The sequence below is a fragment of the Thamnophis elegans genome, chromosome 3 (genome assembly GCF_009769535.1).
Source record: "Thamnophis elegans isolate rThaEle1 chromosome 3, rThaEle1.pri, whole genome shotgun sequence".
Taxonomy (NCBI): Eukaryota; Metazoa; Chordata; class Lepidosauria; order Squamata; family Colubridae; genus Thamnophis; species Thamnophis elegans.
Genome location: NC_045543.1, coordinates 105587394 through 105607168, shown reverse-complemented (window position 1 = coordinate 105607168; position 19775 = coordinate 105587394). Strand labels below are relative to the sequence as shown.

Sequence of the window (19775 nt, the reverse complement as noted above, 5' to 3'; positions counted from 1 at the left end):
TTTGGTGTATCCATCAGTTTTTTTTTTTTTTTTTTTAAAGAATAAAAGAGAAAAAGAAAAGAAAAAGGAAAACGAGCCGCAGTATACAAGTGAATTCTTATTGTTCTAAGAATTGAAACTGTAATTCCACCCTCCCCCCTCCCCCCTATAATCCCCCCTCCCTAACCCCCTTACGGCTTCGCAGGTCCCATACCCGGCATAATTCTTTAACAAGCATTTGAGTATAATAAGGCCAGCTAACTTTAAAATTAAAAAAAGAAAAGAAAAGAAAAGCCAAAAAAAAAAAAAAAAGAGAATAATAAAAAATACACACACACCTAAAAAGAAAGGGGAAACAGAGAAGGGTCAATAAACCCACTACGTTAACACAGCTTCCCATTATCTGTAAATCTTAAACAATGTAGCTCATTCCAAATTTCGATTATTTTACTACTTGCAGGGTTTCAAACTATATTAGAGCCAGGTAAGTTGATCAATTAGGATTCCCCAACTAAAAGTCTCATTGCTTTGTCTATCTATTCAAACCTTTAATTTCTCTCTTTTTTATCCGAATATCCAAACCTTTCTATAAAACCATTAAACTCAAGTACTTCTTTCATTTTTCATTTCCAACACCTCCCTTTCTATCCTTACCCACCTCCACATGTAAATTTTTTACCTTCCACCCTGCCTTTATCTATGTCCATATATATATTTTATCCGCGTCCATTGCTCCTCCCATATTTACTCCACTTTCCTGAAGACTCTCCGACCAATCTTTCTTGACCTTATATTGAAATAGCAACTCAAACAAATATCAGCTTGCATTCTAGCCCCAAGTAGTCTAATTAAGCTTTCGCTACCCTTCCCTCTCCCACGCGCCTCCCAACTCCATTCGTCCCAGACCACAACTCAAAAAGATCGCAATCTCCGCTCTCCTCGCCTAAGAAAATAATTCATGCGCAATTTGAGTTAGAATTCAGACAAATCTTATATACAATATGTGTCCACAATCAGCAACGCTTCTTTCAGTCTCCATGTCTCATCATCAATATACCACTTTTCCATTTTATCCCAGACGGAAATCATAAAGCTTTAAGAACATCGCTTAGTCTTTATTCTTTAGTCTTCTGCCCTTCCGGAAGAGGAAAGCAACACCCTCCGCCTTGTAGCCACGTGTCTCGCTGTTTGTCTTCTCCTTCTCCTTGTCTCTCTCCAGGTCCGGATGAATCAGGAAGTCCCGCCTTCAGGATCTCGTAGTAAAATTCTCGGGCTTCACAGACAGAGTTAATGCGGTGTTTTTGGTTGCCAAATGTAACTGTAATACCAGCTGGGACTTCCCATTTGTATGGAATCTGAGAATTTCTGAGTTCTTCGGTTAAGAAAGCGTACTATTTCCTTGTTCTTAATAATTGAAATGGTATCTCTTTAAAAACAATCAAGTCCTGTCCGTCAATTCTCAACCTCTTGCTGTAAAGCCTCTGTATTATCTCATTTCTGGATTCCCTTGTGGTAAAGTATATTATTATGTCCCTCGGAAGCTGTCGCTGTTTTGCTACCCAGGAATTCTGGCGGTAAATTCTTTGAATCTGCCAATCAAAGTTAAATCCCGGACTTCCCACCAAGCGGCTGAAAGCCTCAAAGAAGATCTGTTTCAAATTCTCCTGTTGGTTTTCACGCAGTCCTCTAACCCTTATTGCAAAGGCAGTCTTATTGTAATTTATCATGACAAGTTGTTTTTGAGCAATTTCCATTTCCTGTTGTAACGTTTGAATTTTGGATATCAAATTAAGGTTAGTTTCTTCCAAAAGTTCCAATTTGTCCTCCGCTTCAGCAATATAATCTGTCATGACTGTCATTACTCCGATCATATCCTTCTTTGCCTGAGCAATTTTAGCATCAAATTGATCATATAAATCCGATATCAGTTGATTAATTTCCTGTCTGAAGTCATTAAGCGTTTTGAGAAGAAATTCTTGTGTTAACAAATCTCCCGTGGAGGGTGTGGGAGGCAAGGGTAGCGGCTTCATAGCAGTTTTTAGAGATATGTTATTAAGGAAGCGCTTCTGTTTAGATTTGGGAGCCATTCCAAAGTAGAAATAAAAGACAAGCAATCAAGCGAGCCAAAAATCAAAGTCTCTGCTCCCCTCAGTTAATCTTTTAGCAATTAGTACAGAGAAGCCTTCAGGAGGGTAGGGCTGGCTAAGTACGTCACATCAAACACAAAAACTACGAGATCGCCATCTTGTGACGCAGCTAAAAAAGGAAGGGAGCCTTTTGCGAAATTGAAGCTGGTATTTTAGATAGTAATAAAAGAAATTCCTCAGGAATGGTCCCCGCCCGGATTGACTTTTAAATAGCTTAGCTTTGTCCTGGGGGGGGGGGCAATCTGCCTAGGCTGCAAAAAAAGGCAGCGCGGAAAACTGGCCGGAGTAAAGGCTCAGCTAATGTTGAACCTCTTCTCCATTCACAGCAAAAAAAAAGCTATGAATTACAAAGAGATCCTAACGACTGACCTTCTCCCTGCCCCTTTCTGCCAGAAAGGGGAGATATCTATAGATCTTATAAGATATACGAACCAGAGTCCTGGCAGGAGCTTCGTTGAGCTCCCGACGGCGGCAGGCTCCACCCCCCGAAGCCTCGGGCCTAAAGCAGTTTTATTGGAAAGAGTTTCTGATTGGAAACTGAACTCAGTTTCTTGTCTTGATATAAATGGATACATATATACTTTTCATGTTATTTTCTTTCAGGATAAGTATCATTTGTAGAATAAAATAGAAAAAGTTAAGAAAGTAAAGCATAAAATAAGAAAAGGAGGCACAGTACCAAATGGACTCATAGATATTAACCTGTGACTCTTATCATGGCTTTGGTCATTATAGGTTTTCACATATTGTTTTTCAGTAAGATAAGGTAAAACCTAAATTACTGGTTTTAGTCATGTCTGTGCCTCTGGTAGTATTTCTTATTAACAGTAAGGACATAATAGTAATTTTGGCACATTTTGATCATATTGCCACAAGTACAACCAAAGCTGAGTTTTACTCCAAACTTGCAAGCTAGAATATTCTGTGCAGACAACATACTACTGTGTGCATCCCACTAAGAATTACTTGTTAATGCAATGTACTGATCCATATTAAAAATACCTGCTAATCCTTAAATAACACGCACACATTTTAATAACAATTCTTTTTTTTTCTTTAGCAATATAAAAATTGTACTCATCTTATAGCAAAAAGGCCTTGCAAGAGTGAAAAGTTTCTAGCAACATGTGCAGCAGGTAAATACAATATACTGTAGTTATTTCAGATGATGCAGTGACCAGTTGCTTATAATGATTCTTTGGAAAAGAATGGCACATCAAAATATAACAGAGACTTTGACATGGATTTCTCTGCTGCTTATATGCAAAGAAAAATATAATGTGACATGTTTGAGTGCAACAAAAAACAAAAACCTAACATACATATTTTCATTTATTCTTTATCTACATCATGCATTGAGAGTAAGCATCATTATGTAAAGTGCAGAAATGGAAGTAAAAATGCTTAGCAGAATGAATTAAAGGCCAAAATTCAAGACATAGTTTATGTTAACACATTCATTATTCCTCTCCATAGCTTTCAAACAATTCTCACTTCCACTCGCAAGCATGGCTTGTTGATGGCAGTATTATATAGATGCCATGTTAACTTAATGCATAGTAAGGTCATCCTAGAACCAGCTGTTAGATTTGGAGTGGCTTTTGCTCCAAATGATTTAATACTACAGAAATTGAAATATATCCAATGCTTAATTTTTGTAGCATCCCAAACATAACATTACCTTGTATTTTTATAGAATGTGCTATCTATGACTTGACTTACAAAAGGAAGTATGGTGTAAGTGAATCACTGTAGTTGTTAAGATAGTAACATGGTTGTTAAGTGGATCTGGCTTTCCCATTGATTTTGCTTGTCAGAAGATCTCAAAAGGTGATCACATGACTCCATGACACTGCAACTGTCATCAATACATGCCAGTTGTCAAGCATCCAAATTTTGATTACTTGACCATAGAGATGCTGCAAAAGTCATGTGAAAAATGGTAACGTCACTGTTTTCAGTGTTGTTGTAACTTCAAACGGTCACTAAATAAATGGTTGTAAGTCGAGGGCTACATGTATAAGACTCAATGATAGTCTTTGTGGAAACACAAAAACCTGGAAACACAAAACTTTGTTGAATTTATTTATTTTTATATTCTATTACCTTTAAAGCTGTTTGATTATTTTTTCTCCAAATGTATCTTCTAATAGTGTTATCTCTAATAATCTCCATTAAAATAAATACATAATGACGCCTCTGAATGAGTTTATCCTAGTAAGAGGAATGTATCCCTCCAAACTGATAGAGAGATTTGGGTAGCTCTCCAGAAAAGATTGACTATGTCAGAGGCATTGGATCTTTTTTTTTTTAAAGGTGTTGAGGTCTGGAAAATTCAGTATTTCAGATATCGAGCAAGTCCCTTAATTATCTCTCTGAGGCCTTCAGTCATGATTGGCATAACAGTGGATTTCTTTTTCATTGTGTTCAATTTTGATATCATATTTAAGTCTCAGTTCATAATTTTTTCTACTTGTTTTTTCATAACCCTAGTATAGTCTGGTATAGCAACATCAATGTACCAGATTTTCTTCTTTTCAATAACTCTTATATCAGGCATGTTATGAATTAAGTTGCTTCTCTGTTTAAACCTTAAAATCCTGTAAGATCTTATCTACTCATTTTCAAAAACTTCTTAACTTCATGGTCAGTAGTAGTTTTTACATTTACATTTATATTTTTGCCATAATTTGATGTTATTTTGCCCAGCTTCTCTAAATTTGGAGTCTGCTCAGCCTTTTCCATTTTGTTTGAGGAATAGGAAGTACAGTGTAAGCTTCCATAAATACTCAGTTTGGAACAATTTAAAAACTATTCCGAAAATTTTTCATTTTCATGATGAAATAAATCTATGGAGTAATTGGGTATTTAAATACATGCAATCTTATTGAGAGAAAGCCAAATAACTCTTTCCAACTCTGAATGGAAATTGGATAGTGTGTATAAGTTATAAATTACTTTTTTTCAGTGCCATTGTAATTTTGAACAGTCACTAAATAAAGCGAGTTATAAGTGAGGACTACCTGTACTCTTAAAAGTACCAATTGTGTAAGAAGATTTGTGAATTAGTAATCTTTTGAAATCTGCTAACCAGTTCCTGTTCTTCTCTGTTGTGGCTCAGCTAAGATAAGGAATCCTTGGCTATTACTGTTTATATTTACATTATTTGATATTTCTGATATTTCTTCTAGCAATCCAATACATTGTCTTTGACTATCAATATGTGAACAGAGTATTTTACATTAGTGTTATTATACTTAAAATGACTTCGTCTACTTTTTTCCAATCATGTGCAAAAATAACTTCAGCACAAGTTCCATTTCTCATGTCTATTGTTAATAGTTATTAACCACTCAAATATTAAAATTATAATCTCTTAGTAAGAAAATTGTCTAATCAGAGTTTAGACAGGAAGCAGAATGTACTTTGGAAGTAATTTCTTATATTAAAATGAGTTGATGATTCTTGGATGAAAAGTGAAATATCTTCAAGGAAAAAACAAAGTCCAGTTGCCTTTTGAAAAAACACTCTTGGGAAATACCATGGTACTTAACAAATTCAAGATCTCCTAAAATCTTCCCCTAAAAGATCACATTTATTCCGCAATATCCCCATCTTGATTAAGCAAATGTCTCATTTCATTCTAAATTTTTAATAACATGTATAATAAATGAAATTAGAATTACTTTTACGTGTGCATGATGTAGTTACAGCATTTAAGTATCTGATAATTATGATTTCATTCATCCAAGCCACCACCATTATTTTTATCAATTTTATTCCATTAAATTATACTATAACATATATTTCAATCAGAGAAGTCTGTATTATAGCATAATGTAATAGCTTGTCCCAAAGAAGCTGAGGGTACCTTTTCATCAGATGATTGCTGGCATCCAAAACTAGCACCTATAGAAATACCATCTGGTAAAATAGTGCTATGCAGTGGCACAATCTGCTTTGCTCTCCAATGAAACTGATTGGCATCAAACTATGAAACAGGCTAAAGTTTGTTTTTATGTAAAAGACATGGTATTGCTGCCATGGATATGAATAAATAATGAAAAATTAGGTAATGTGTTACCTCTGAATTTATTTCCATAGGCTTACAGTATTTATTTATTAAATATGATAATATGCTATTAAATAGATGTATAGGTCTTGCTAAGATCAGGATTTAATGATGCCCAGAAAAAATATAGATTCAAAAATATGTAAATGGTTAGATATAGTAATGTAAAATGTCATTTAATATCTAACTGTTTTGTTTTAAGAATTTTTGCTTATTGTTATATTTGACCTTTGACAGCAGTTTGTTTACATAAAAATTTAGTGGTTGACACTTCATTTGTTTTTCAGGAAAATGGGTACTAACTAAGGACTACATAATTAATAGTGCTGAAAGTGGCAGATGGCTTGATGAAACAACTTATGAGTGGGGTTATAAAATTAAAAATGATTCCCTTTATTCACCTCAAATGCAATCTGCACCTAAAAGATGGCGCGAAAAGCTCAGTCATTCTGGTGCTACAGGAGCCTTCCACAGATGGAATGTTGTTCTGTTTATTATGAGTGGTAATAAACGAAAGGATTCCTTGATAAGGTAGGGAACAGACCTGAAATTTTATCTAATGAATGATTGTCATTAGAAAATAATTGTATTTTTTTTTCTTGTTACTAAGCTGGGTATCAGTTATTTTGTAATAACATTCTTTATCTGATATGTTCTTAATATGAGTTAATCTCTGCAATTAAGCACCTCTTTGTTAATTGTAGGTATATTCTGTTTCTGTACAGATAGCTCTTGATTTAGATAACAGTTGGGAATGGCAATTCAATCTCTAAGCAATGTGGTCATAATGCAGGACAACATTGTTTAGCAATGGCAATCCCTGTAGCCCCACTTGCTATTGTTAAGTGAATTCCACAGTCACTAGCTGAAGCAACTGCTTGCTAGTTTTCCAAACCAAAGTCGGGGGGGGGGGGGGGAGCCAGCAATAAATTGCAAGCCCGAGTGGCTGCAGCTTGGTGACGGAGTGTCGCCTTCTCAAGTGGACCAGATTGGACACATACCCAGATAAGCCAATTCTAACTTATTTATTGCATGGCTGTATTGCAAGTCTGATGGTACAAATCTCCCACCATCTCTTTTGCACCCTACGAAATTAGTTCTTTTCTGAGAGTCTTCCACTGCCCCTTATACATCTGTGGGTATGCCCTCTCTTATCTGACCATATTTTCCAACCACCCATCCTATCCTCTCCCCACATGCCATTACAGAGAGGAAATGCACAAAGGTGTGTGGGAGAGTCAGGAAGTTTGAGCAAGAGGTGGGGTGTGGGCAAGATGTATGAGGCAGTGTGGGAGAGATGGGCACGTCAGGGAGAGGGTGCGTGATGTGCACTGTAGGATGTAAATATGACAACTGCTAGGTGGGATGGTATACAAATGTATATAGACACACATGGATGTATACCAATATTTTATTTTAAGGATGTTTCCCCATTTACGTCAAACCATGGCACAAATTGATCATGGCAACATTTTTCTGTCATGTTCCATGATATATTTGTCTCAATGCCATCCATGAGACAGAAATAAGTTACCTTTAGGTGTACTGACATTAAAGTAGTATTTCCCCATTTATTTTGATACTATTCCAAATACAAGAAGATATAAAATCTGATTGATTTTGTCACTCATTATTGATGAAAAAAGTCAGATGACTTCAGTGATTCCAAACAGAAGCAAGAGAGGATAGCAGTTGGTTATGGGGAGAGCAAATTTCAAGCCAAAATAGTTTTCTGTCGACTTGGGAATAGCACTTAAATTTAGAAAATGTCTGAGTGTTATTGTTATTTTAATTATTTAGCTTTCAGTGTTTTACATTTCAGTATTACCGGTATTTCTTCCCTTAGCATCATTTCTACCTGGAACAGTTGATAGAGCTTGAACAATGAGAACTCATGACATTCATTTATAGTAATAAGAATAGATAGAATGTTTTATAGGTAATGAAGCACTGTTAGAGAGACTTACATACATGTACACATATACATACCGTATTTTTGGAGTATAAGATGCACCGGAGTATAAGACGCACCAAGGTGAAGAGACAAATAAAAAAAAAGTTTTTGCACTCTGCAAATCTCCCAAAAACTGCTCATTTTTCACGAAAATGGGCCTGTTCCTCCCCCCCCCCCCCGCAAAAAAAGGCATGAATAGCCTTTAGGGGAATTGCAGAATGCTCCTGGGTGGGGCAAAAGCGAGCAAAAAATGGCCCATTTTTCACAAAATGGGCCTGTTTTTCATTTAAAAAAGGTGGGGGCATGGATAGCCTTTAGGAAGCTTATAGAGTGCTTCTGGGGGCTGTGTTTTTTTTTAAAAAATTCTGCCCTCCCCAGCCCCCCAGGAGCTCTCTAAAAGCTTCTTAGAGACTCTGCAGGGCCATTTTGGTGAAGGGGACGGAGTTTCGGGTGGCAAGAAATGCTGTATTCAGTGTATAAGATGCACCCAGATTTTCAGCCTCTTTTTTGAGGGAAAAAGGTGCATCTTATATTCTAAAAAATACGGTATACAAGCACATATATTCACAGACACATATGTACACATACCCATTCTGTGATTATGGGAAAGACTAGGAAAGAATTTTTATTTTAATAAGCTTAGCTTTTGAAATAGAATCATATTTACATTTGAAATATTATCTTTTCATTTTTCTCAGAGTTCTAAAAGCTGGGGAGGCCAATATTTATACAGCACTAAGTACACCAAAGGATATTACCCATGTTTTAACTAATTATACAATATTAAATCAAGGAAAACTGAAACATCTCTTTGGGGCTCCATGCTACCCAATTCGTTATTTAGGAACTTATCTTTTAGAGGCAAGTATATAAACAAAATTCATGCTTTAAACATAGCTGATGAGTTGTGATCAACTAGTTCTAAGTTAAATTATCATTGTGTAACAGTTCAGACTGTATCATATTAGTTTCTTTATTCCAAATCTCTTAAATTAATCCATGTTAATCTTAATATTTTTTTAATTGTTTAAAAATATGCATTCAAAACTATCCAAAACATGTTTCAGTGCTAATAATAATCCAGGAATGATAATTGCTGTGAATACAATTAGACCAGATTGGAAAATCAAATGATGTTTTAATTGAATGTAGCCATTTCTCAGTTTTAGACAAGGCAAACTCCTGCAGTATCTCAAATGGTTTTGAAAAAAAATGACTGGCAAAAAGCTGATCTAATGTATTCATATCTATTAATAGCGCCAATGAACAACAATAATAAAAACCCTGTGATTGTAAGATTGTAAGCATATTAGTTAAGAGAATAGCTTGTTTATTAGCAAATGGCAAGCTATGATGAATTCATTTCTGGAAATTTTCATATATGTAATTAGAAGGGTAAAATATATTCTGATGGGCTGTGTTTTTTTCATTTATCATGGCTTAATCTTGAACAAGAAACATATATGTTTCTATGCCTAGATTTCCTCATTCAATCCACATATTCAAAACTACTATATAGTATAGATATTTGAAACCTACTGTATATGTTGACTGTTTAAGCAGGTTCTTTTCAAACATTCCTTCTGATTTACAATTGCTTCAATATAAACAGTACCGTTTTATATTAAGCTGTGTTTTCTACTCTAACTATATTTTAACTATAATTTTTTGAGTTGATACTATTCTGTTGGCTAACACCTTGTTTGTACAAAAATAATGTATTATATATAATGCTTAGAATGAAAGTACAACCAATATTGAAGAATACCAAAAGAAAAGTGTTAAATATGAGGAAGACTCGAGAGAAGCAATGATTGATACGCAGTTTGATGAAATGAAAAATGCACTTATCAAGCATATATATTATCATCAGGTAAGCACGAATCTTTATAAACCTCTTGCTGTCATAGTATGAAAAAACAGGAACAAAGCAACTGCAAATAGAAGAATGCAACTTATGTAAACAGATCTATATATTTTTCTGCTACTTTGCCCTCTAAATATATAGGATTGCCCGTGGAAGGGGTTGGAAACCTCCAGTATTTAAAGAAGAGATGACTTGGTTAATAGCATTTTCTAAATTAAAATCTATTCAGTAAGTGTGAATACTATTCAAGAACAAGTGAGGTATTTTTCAGACAGAACTGAACATAGTTGAGTTGAGTTTGAGTTGAGTTTATTGGTTTTGTATGCCGCCCACTCCCGAAGGACTCCGGGCGGCTCACAATAAACAGGGGAGGGAATAAATAAGACAATACAAACAATTTTAAAATCCACAACAGTCACAATTAAGACAGGGCTGGGTGCTTTAACAGCCCCCAGCCTGCCGGAACAGCCAGGACTTAGGAGCTTTACGGAAGGCCGGGAGGGTAGTAAGGGTCCGGATCTCCACGGGGAGCTTGTTCCAGAGGGCCGGAGCAGCAACAGAGAAGGCTCTCCCCTGGGGGGTCGCCAGCTGGCATTGGCTGGCAGATGGAACCCAGAGAAGGCCAAGCCTGTGCGATCCAATTGGTCTTTGGGAGGTAAATAGTGAACATTGTTTCAGTCTTACACTTGTTACTTTAGGTAATTTGATACATACTTTAAACAATGGAAACCCAATAGGCATTATTTCCTCTAGAACCCTCCAAAGTCTTTTCAGGTTGTTGGGGGCCTTTCTGAATAATTTCTACTATTTTGGAGGGTGAAGTTGCTAAGAATTGTACAAAAGTGTTTTTATAGAAATTAATCTTAAAAAAACATTAATTAAAATGAATGTAACACTATACTTTTCTGACATTCTACATATCAGAGGCTATACATTTAGAGGGCAAAGTAGCAGAAAATATATAGCTCTGTTTTTATCTGTTTTACCACTTAAAAATAGGTCTGTCTACTGGAAACTTTGTGAAATAAGGAAATTGCAATAAAGAAATACATATGCACGTAATACATATTTTACAAGAAATGTAAAATAATAAAGTATTATCAGAAAAAAATAGACTTAAGAGGAATCATCTGCAAGGTCCTTTAAATGAATTTCACTATAATTATCAGTATTCTTATTAGAAAGTAGCAGGACTGATAACCATATTCCTATTTAATTTGTCATGTAATATTTGTATGCATTACATTTAACCAATTGAATATAACAAGAACAACTTGTTTTTAACTGTCAGGCAATGCTAAGCAAGTACAATCAAATGGGCCAGAAGGTGGAATGCAACAAGGAGGTAAGATTCTGAAATAATGAAGTTAGAAGGATGCTTAGAAGTAACACGCAAAGTGTATCCATTCACATATTTTTCTTTTCCTTTTGTTTTATTATAAATGCTATTCTGGCAGGACTGAATTTCAGCAGCTTTTTTTTTACCCAGAGATATTAAGCATATGTGATACTATAATATAGATTACTGACAGCCATAGGTTTTTGCTTAAGTGAGTATGGAACTGCAACTGCTTGCTCCTAACTGTAAAAAAAAATTGGTTTAATGTACCCATATTATGTTTAAAAACAAATTCTTGAAGTAATAATAAACTTTGTTACTATAAAAATGTGAACTAATTCTTCATTGGTTATAAGTGGTTATGTTCAGCAACAGTAATAGTAATTGCAGTCCCAAGTACTAAAGAGCTTGTATGTTCAAAAATGTGCACATAATTCTGCATTTTAATTCTTTGGATCACCTCAAAATGTTTACTGTGGAGTAATTAAATATGCTTGAATACTATTGTAAACCTATCTTTTATGACTATTGAAATATTGATAGGAATATCTCAATACAAATGCATATTTCACAGGAATTGAACATTTGTTTAGGGTGTAAATCCTGCAATTAATGATAACATTAGATAACACGGTGAATTAATATTGACAGGACATGAAATCCCTGGTTAAAACATACTGATAACAAATAACAATGTCTTGTCATCTCAGATGTTTTATAGTTTCAGTACTAGCACTCTTGTGGGAATATTTTTTTGGACAACAGAGATATTCACAGTTTCAATTTTTTAATCTAAATACAGTATATCTGTAACACTTTTTTTGAAAGTGAAGTCTTAAAAACAGTTTAGGTCTGAAAATTTAGATTAATATATTTTGTTTATAATTAAGTATAAGATAAAAACAAATGTAATGAAGATTTTTGTAAAATTGTGGATACCAGATATCAACCAATCAAAATAGAATTTCTGTTTCTCCAATCACCCAAATTTCAAGTTATTATTTATGCTGTTATGTTCATACGGAATTATAATTGATTAGTCAACTAATTTATATTATGAATCCATAAATATTTTGTTTATTTTTATTAACACCTAATAAAAATATGTTAATAATAATTCTTAAAAGTTTTACTTCTTAGCTTGAAATTGCTCCCTGTTCCAGGGAAAACAAGATATTGGAAGAACTAGTGGATGATCATTTTTTACCAATTGCAATCACAGAATTTTTCTCTGGAAAAGATTGTATTCCTCCTGCTAAACTAATTCATTCTCTTTTAGAGCATATTCTCCAGGTAAGAACATCTTACTTGTTACTGTAAAAAAAAAATCACATCTTGAAATTATAAGTGTTAACCACAGTGAAACTCAATTATTTATATTGAGATTGTGAAAATTAAGATTGCGTAGTAATCTTTGTACCTTTGTACATTGTGATATAATTTTTCGGTGTACACTTAAGCCAAAGACCAAGACACATTACATTAAGCATAAATTTATTGACAGAAGCAGACCCAAACAGAGGCCTAAAGAAAGCTGGGATTGCACACCCTCTTTGTAGACTTAACCTATACATACTATTGGCTATATTAGCCAGACATTTCACTGGATATAAAATCTCATGTGTTTAGAGATCAGTGAGACTATTGGGATGTAATTATGAGATAATGGGGACAGGACTACAAAGATAGCAGTATTTTGAAAGAACAAAGAAGGAGCATGTAATGAATATCGTCTAGGACGGGGCTGTCAAACTCACGGCCCATGGACCAGATGTGTCACGCGCTAGTTATGCTCACTCGGTTTAGCTGGGGGGAGTCCCAATACGTCACATGATGCCGCCATGATGACATGAGTGACACCCCTGGTCTAGGGAGTTAGTTTCCTTTGCTTTCCCAAACTTCTGCTCATCTTCCAATAACTTCACAGCTTATCAGCATTCCTTCGCCCTCTAAATGTTAAATGGCTTAGCTGACAGTATATAGTTTTCTTGAGAAAGCTTTTGTAATGAAATAGTTGGCCAATTTAATACCATTTAGCTAAGCCAGTGCTTCGTTTTTTCTGAAAAGATGGTATTTGGGTTAGGGATAAGAGTGTTTAACTTTGTCAAAATCATCTGTAATACTACCTTCAACTTTGTTATGAAGAAAGTGGGTAGTACTGAAGTATTCTGCTTAAATGATAGATTCCCCAAAGTAAGAATGTTATTTGATAAAATATAGAAAGATATCGTGTGTGAGTATGAAATAAATCACTTTTAAATTCTTCAAGACATTCAGTTTTAAACTAAAATAATAATCAGATTAAGTTTGGTACAGAACACGAACCTGTTACATATTCATGCTTTCTTACAGGGCAATTCAGACCCTACCCTTTCTGTCCAGTTCTTTCATATAATGTATACTCTCCTCGAACATAATCCTCCTTGGAAATCACCTTCTATGCTAAGGTATTACCTTGAAATTCTTCAGTGTCCTGTTTGTAAGAATGGAGCATGGTCTCTGATGGAAATGCTTGTCAGGTAAAACCTTAATGAAATTATTACATCATTGCTGAAGCAGCAAATAGAGTTTTGGTTTTTCATTTTCATATGAAGTGAATGTTTGTTAAGAATTTTTTTCTGTTGAACAGCTACTATTAAAAGATACGAAAAATAAGTTTTAAAAAACTTTGAGTGCAATCAAAGTTAGCAAAAAGGTTAATTGCTTTAATATCAGATGTACATTTTCTAAGATGAAGAGGTTCATGAGCAAAACCATTTTTAAATGGTTTTGCTGTCAAAATTATAGTTCAAGTGTATACAAAGATACAAGGATTTTTTTTAAAAAAACTTGATGTGCTTGTCTGTCAGACAAATATTGGATTTTTAACAACCTTACAATAATAAGTAAAGCCTGTAATTGTAGAGCAATAGATCATCAAAAACATGTGATCTCTGAAGCACCTTGTACTTTCCTGAGTTATGACACTTTGTTGTAGATATTATTTTATATAGTTCTCTATACACATTGAACAGCAGTGCAATAAAAAAAACTATATATAGTTACTTCCTTATTTTGAAAGTATCCTTTTGAAATTTATTTTCTATACCCTATCAGCAACCCTTTTTCATGCTCAGCAGTGTTTTGCAAAATTAGATCTCTGTTGCAGTAAGATGTAACAACAAAGAGAACACTCTCAGGACATGAAGAATTGGATTTAAATGTAAAAGTCGGTACATAAAAATATATGAAATTGAGAGAATCTTCATTATTGTGGGTTTTTTTCCTCCCCTCTACAGGTCTTGTCTTTATTACAATAATATTTGTCATTCAGTCACAGACCCAAAAACTACAAATGTGGATAGAACCTTTCACAAAAAACTGTTGACATTTATTATGAATTTGTTTGAGGCTGAAGTGTTGGCATTAAAAAGAAGGTATTTTTTTTTCCTTTTAGCCTTTCTATATATTTTTAAGGTGGATCTTGTTTTACAGTAAATGTGTTCTGTTTCAGATATAAGCTGTTCTACTTAGAAATGTATACATTAAATATTAGGGCTGTGCATCACTTTGGATTCAGCTGTGCCTTTTTCTGGGATTGGACAGCTACCCAGCGCACTTTTAACCCAAGAAAGATGTTTGATTTCAAGAGTTTCAGGCAAGGGTCTGCATATCTGCCCATGTGTGTTGCAAAGCAGCTTTTTGCTTTCAAACCCAAATGAGGTGTATACAGCCCTATTACAAAAATTAATTATTGTGTGACATGTATTTAAAAACAATACTTTTAGGTATTTAAGGTGTTCTTTTTTATTTGAACTGTAGCAAATTAAAATTATTTTACACAACCTGCAAATAAAGATCACAATTTGCTGTAATACATTGTAAAGTGCTTTGGAGAACTAAGAGACAGCTATTACATATAACAGTTTAGCAGTTCTAAATTTCCAGAATGCAGTTCCTTCCTGTGAAATGTATAATCTTTATCTTAGTTACTATATAAATCATAATGTTTCCCACAACTTTTAAGGACATATTTGTGGGGTGAGAGTCCACTTTAGCTCAGGCATGGGAAATCTGATATCCTCCAGAAATTGTGAACTCTTATCATTTTCTTTGTTGCTTGAGAATTACAGGTCTTGTATCCAAAGGCACCCGGCTGTTTAACTCTGATTAGATAGACCATAAGGAGTGATTTAATGTTGATTCATCTTTCTGCCTTGCTCTCCATAATATTTTATATATGTGATTTCTTTCTTAGTTTTGAATTTCCTACATACAAACAAAAATAATCTTGTAAATTAAGAGAACAATATTATATTATATCTTTGCTAATAGGCAATCTTGATACTCATATTTATTGTATTTTGTGGTTAATCTTTTGAACTTCATCTATTATAGTCCTTTGTTTGAAATAACAGATGGAGTAAAATATTTTGTTCTTCAAGAAGCCGCCTCTAAATGACAAGATAGCAAGCTTCTACATTTTGTATGGCTTACATGAGGCCTCAAACATCACTTCATTGTTTATCACACATTCTATAAATTCTTTGTTATATTATTAAACTCTATGGGTTTTGACAGAAAATATGCAACATACTGAAGTCTTAACAAATTAAGTAGTTAAATCCAAAAATGAAAATTTCTTTTACAGGCTTTATGAAGGAAGTGACTCACATAATCCACTAGTGATGCCACAGACTGTTCTTTTGAACACCTTTTGGTTAGGAAATGATTCAGTGCTTTTAAACAAACAAATAAATATTCTAATAGACTGGATTATATATTCATACAGAGAAAAGTACAGGACAACTGATGTAAGTGATTTACCTAATATAAATATAAGAAGGAGAAATAATATTTTTAGATGTCCCACTTTCAGAAAGGCTATGCTAATATTTGTTGTTGCATTCCTTCAGTGTAATACATACTTGATACTTTGTAGCATGGTACAGATTATTATATAAATACTTGTGCATATAAAGTATATATCTAGCAACTGTGTCTTGGCAATAGTACAGACACAGCTTTTTTTCTCAGTCGATGAGGTCACAAGTTGATCTAACAAGTCTTTCCTGCCTTCCTATGCACCATGCCCTGCTCTCCTTTCCTCCGTCTCCTTGCATTCACACACATGCACACAGTCCTTCCCTCGACCTCTCTATCCTTAACATGCATATACCCAAGCCCTTCTTCCCTCAGTTTCCCTCCACTTGTATACATGCACACTAGCCATCCTACCATATTCCTCTGCTTTTTATTTAGGACTCCTGCCACTTCCCATTTAACAACCGGTGCATCTTGGGGTTACAGTGGCAACCGGAACTGCTTGGATTGCTATATGACCTCATGCTTTATGACTGCATCACTTAGTGATAGCTGCCCCAATCCAAAGTCTCGTAACTCAAAGGGTACCTGTAGTACTGTTAACCATGTCTAATGCAAGTATAGTTACATCCTCTATTGTTAGTGATCCTTGTGACCAGCCTTTTGACAGCATGTGGAAAGACAAAAGATCTTTAAAAGCTGAGATGTATTCTAGTTTTATTATATAAGTTATTTCATTGTTATGGGAATCTAATTCTATCTTTTTCCTTAACTGTATTAGCTAGCTTTTATGAAAAAGAACACCAAAGTAATCCCTTATGTTCCACCTGAAAACCTGACAATTACCTGCATTACATGAGGAAGAAGAATTGTTATTCCTAATGAATAGCCCTTTCTTTTGCACAAAAGATCCACAGTCTCAATTTTGTCATATAGTCTTCACAAAAATGATAATTGTGTTCTGTGTCATCCCACAGCCTGCTAAAACAACCAACCTGATTTAAAAGATGTTCAACTTTCTCCCCACCACTCCAATTTCTATGAAGTTCAGCATGCTTTACCCTCTCATTAATTCCAACTTCCCTTTAAAAAAGTCATATTCTGCTGAAAAATAACTTTTAAAGTATTTGTATCTTTTACCCTTGCTAGATTATAGATAGATATAGTTTCTGTAGCTTCAGATTGGGCCCACCATCTTAACCCAGTAATTTCTTTACTCCTAGCAACTCAGAAAACATTTTATTTATTAAAGTGAATAATATAGAGACTAATATGAGTGTATGTTAGTAAACAATAACAATATAGAACTTGTACTCTTTTCCAGGTCTTCAAACATGAAATAGCTGAACTATTAAATTCAGTTTTGGGAGCTATTGTGGAATATTGGATTATTTCAGGCTTCATAATGGACAGAAATATGTTGCCCTCTGTAGCTGATGACCTTGCTTCTTATATTGCCATTTCGTGTGATGGTAATGTTAATAATTAGTAATTAAACATTAAGCATTATAGCTCTTGTTATTTATAGCCTATATTATATATAAATGAAAAACGTATTTGACTTTTTGAATAAGTGCAGTAGAGCCTTCATCTACTATTAATTCCCTGCAACTTTTCTTCTTGACATTCCTTCTCAAGGATTTTTTGGTTTTATCTCAGAATCCAATGATTGACATTGTTAAGCTACCCATGTAATATCCCTTTAATTTGTGGAACATTACACTAATTCTTTATCATTTAGACTGTAACTTTAAGGTACTGATTACAGGCAGTTCTTGTTTAATGGGACCAGCAACTCTGTCTGTCAGCCTTCCCAAAGTAGATCAGACAGGTAATGTGATCAAATGAGTTAATTCTAGTTTATTGTAGGGCATTAACAGAATGTTTCAAGTCTGAAAGTACAAACCTTTCTCTCTCCTTTTAAAACCTGATATGGTAGAGAAGATTTTTTTCCCTGTCTGTGATGTAGCTGTGGGCTTCCCACCTCCACTTTTACCCCCCAAAGGTTATTCCCCCATAATATTAAACAACACATTAATTGAGAACTCCTGTGACCAAAACAGACTTAAAACTCACTTCTGTGTGTTAAACATCATGTGACCACAACTTATGGTTTAACTTTTGGCTTCTCCATTGATTCTACTTATCAAATGGTGGCTGTGAAATATACAAACTGTGCCAGGGGATGCTGCCAGTCATAATACCCATGGGTGTGAAATATCTTAATGCTGATCATGCAACTGTGGGGGTCCTGAGACAGTCGTAAGTATAAGGACCACTGGGAGGACCAGTTACTTTTTCAGTACCATTGTAATTGCAAACAGTCACTAAACATTCATTAAACAAGGACTACCAGTGTCCATAAAAAGGCCAAATTGGCTAGCAGTTGTCGTAAACTGAAATCTCCCTTGTCAAATATTGTTTTCTTAAAAACATATGGAGATGGTATACCACTGGATATTTGGGGGAATGTTTTTCTTAATTTCTTCATCTAGTTTACAGACCTGGGATTCCTGATGGTCTCTCACCCATGTACTAATTAGAACTAACCCTGCATTCCTTTTTCAGTACCCGTCAAATCAGTTAGGTGCTATCACCAACTGACTGTAAAGAATTTAATGCTATAAAAAAACTATAACTTGTATCTGTTAACTTAAATGAGATTAATCATTGTCATTCTAAGACATTCTGAGTGCCTTAATATCACAAATTGACCAAGGAGACAAAAGCCACATGTATTATTAATATTAACTAAAGGACAGCAAACTATACAAAAATAGAATGTAGTTTGGCACTATGTATATGCATACTGATTACCGTATATACTCGAGTATAGGCCGACCCGAATATAAGCCGAGGCACCTAATTTTACCACAAAAAACTGGAAAAGTTATTGACTCGAGTATAAGCCTAGGGTGGGAAATGCAGCAGCTACCGGTAAATTTCAAAAATAAAAATAGATACCAATAATGTTTTTGAATATTTATTTCAAAGAAAAACAGTAAACTAGCGGTGTATTCAATGAAATACTTCACTCACCTCATGATGCTGATGTCCCGCTGTGATGATGATGTCCCGTGCAGCCGCGGGAGCGATGTCCCGCCTCCTATGACACACGGCACAGTGATTCCTATCATTGGATCACTGTACCAGAGGAGGTGGGACATCGCTATGTGGCTGCTTGCCATAACAAGGAGGAGGTGGGACATCGTTGCAGAGCGGCAGGAGGGGGAGGAAGGGGAATCGTAAGACAGCCCTGCATTACATTAGAACGTGAGGAGGGGGGATGGTGCGGTGCGCGCTGCGCGGCAAACTGACACAGAGGGAGGGGAAACTCACAGGGGCACTGGGCCATTCACGAGTGTCACCCAGCGGCATGGCCCCGCCCCTTTTTCTCCTCCATTTCGGGCAAATTTTTCACTGACTCGAGTATAAGCCGAGGCGGCTTTTTTCAGCCCAAAAAGTGGGCTGAAAAACTAGGCTTATACTCGAGTATATACAGTAAACTTACCCCTTCCTCTTTTTTCATCTTGGTATGCACTTTTAATTTGGGTGGGGATTTTTTGTTTGTTTTCACGTCATTGTTGACTCCTGCTGAGTGAATGAGTCCCTGC

At 35.0% G+C, this 19775-nt stretch overlaps 1 protein-coding gene across 1 annotated transcript in view; it reads left to right on the top strand.

Annotated features, from left to right (window-relative positions):
- SLF1 (SMC5-SMC6 complex localization factor 1) overlaps nucleotides 1–19775 on the top strand; it is a 34770-nt gene that overhangs the window by 2434 nt on the left and 12561 nt on the right. Inside the window, exons 3-12 of the mRNA XM_032213262.1 lie at nucleotides 3187–3262; nucleotides 6486–6729; nucleotides 8851–9013; nucleotides 9891–10025; nucleotides 11311–11364; nucleotides 12499–12651; nucleotides 13711–13877; nucleotides 14637–14774; nucleotides 15989–16151; nucleotides 17486–17633. Coding sequence (XP_032069153.1) covers nucleotides 3187–3262; nucleotides 6486–6729; nucleotides 8851–9013; nucleotides 9891–10025; nucleotides 11311–11364; nucleotides 12499–12651; nucleotides 13711–13877; nucleotides 14637–14774; nucleotides 15989–16151; nucleotides 17486–17633 — 1441 coding nt within the window. The remainder of the gene's footprint in view (nucleotides 1–3186; nucleotides 3263–6485; nucleotides 6730–8850; nucleotides 9014–9890; nucleotides 10026–11310; nucleotides 11365–12498; nucleotides 12652–13710; nucleotides 13878–14636; nucleotides 14775–15988; nucleotides 16152–17485; nucleotides 17634–19775) is intronic.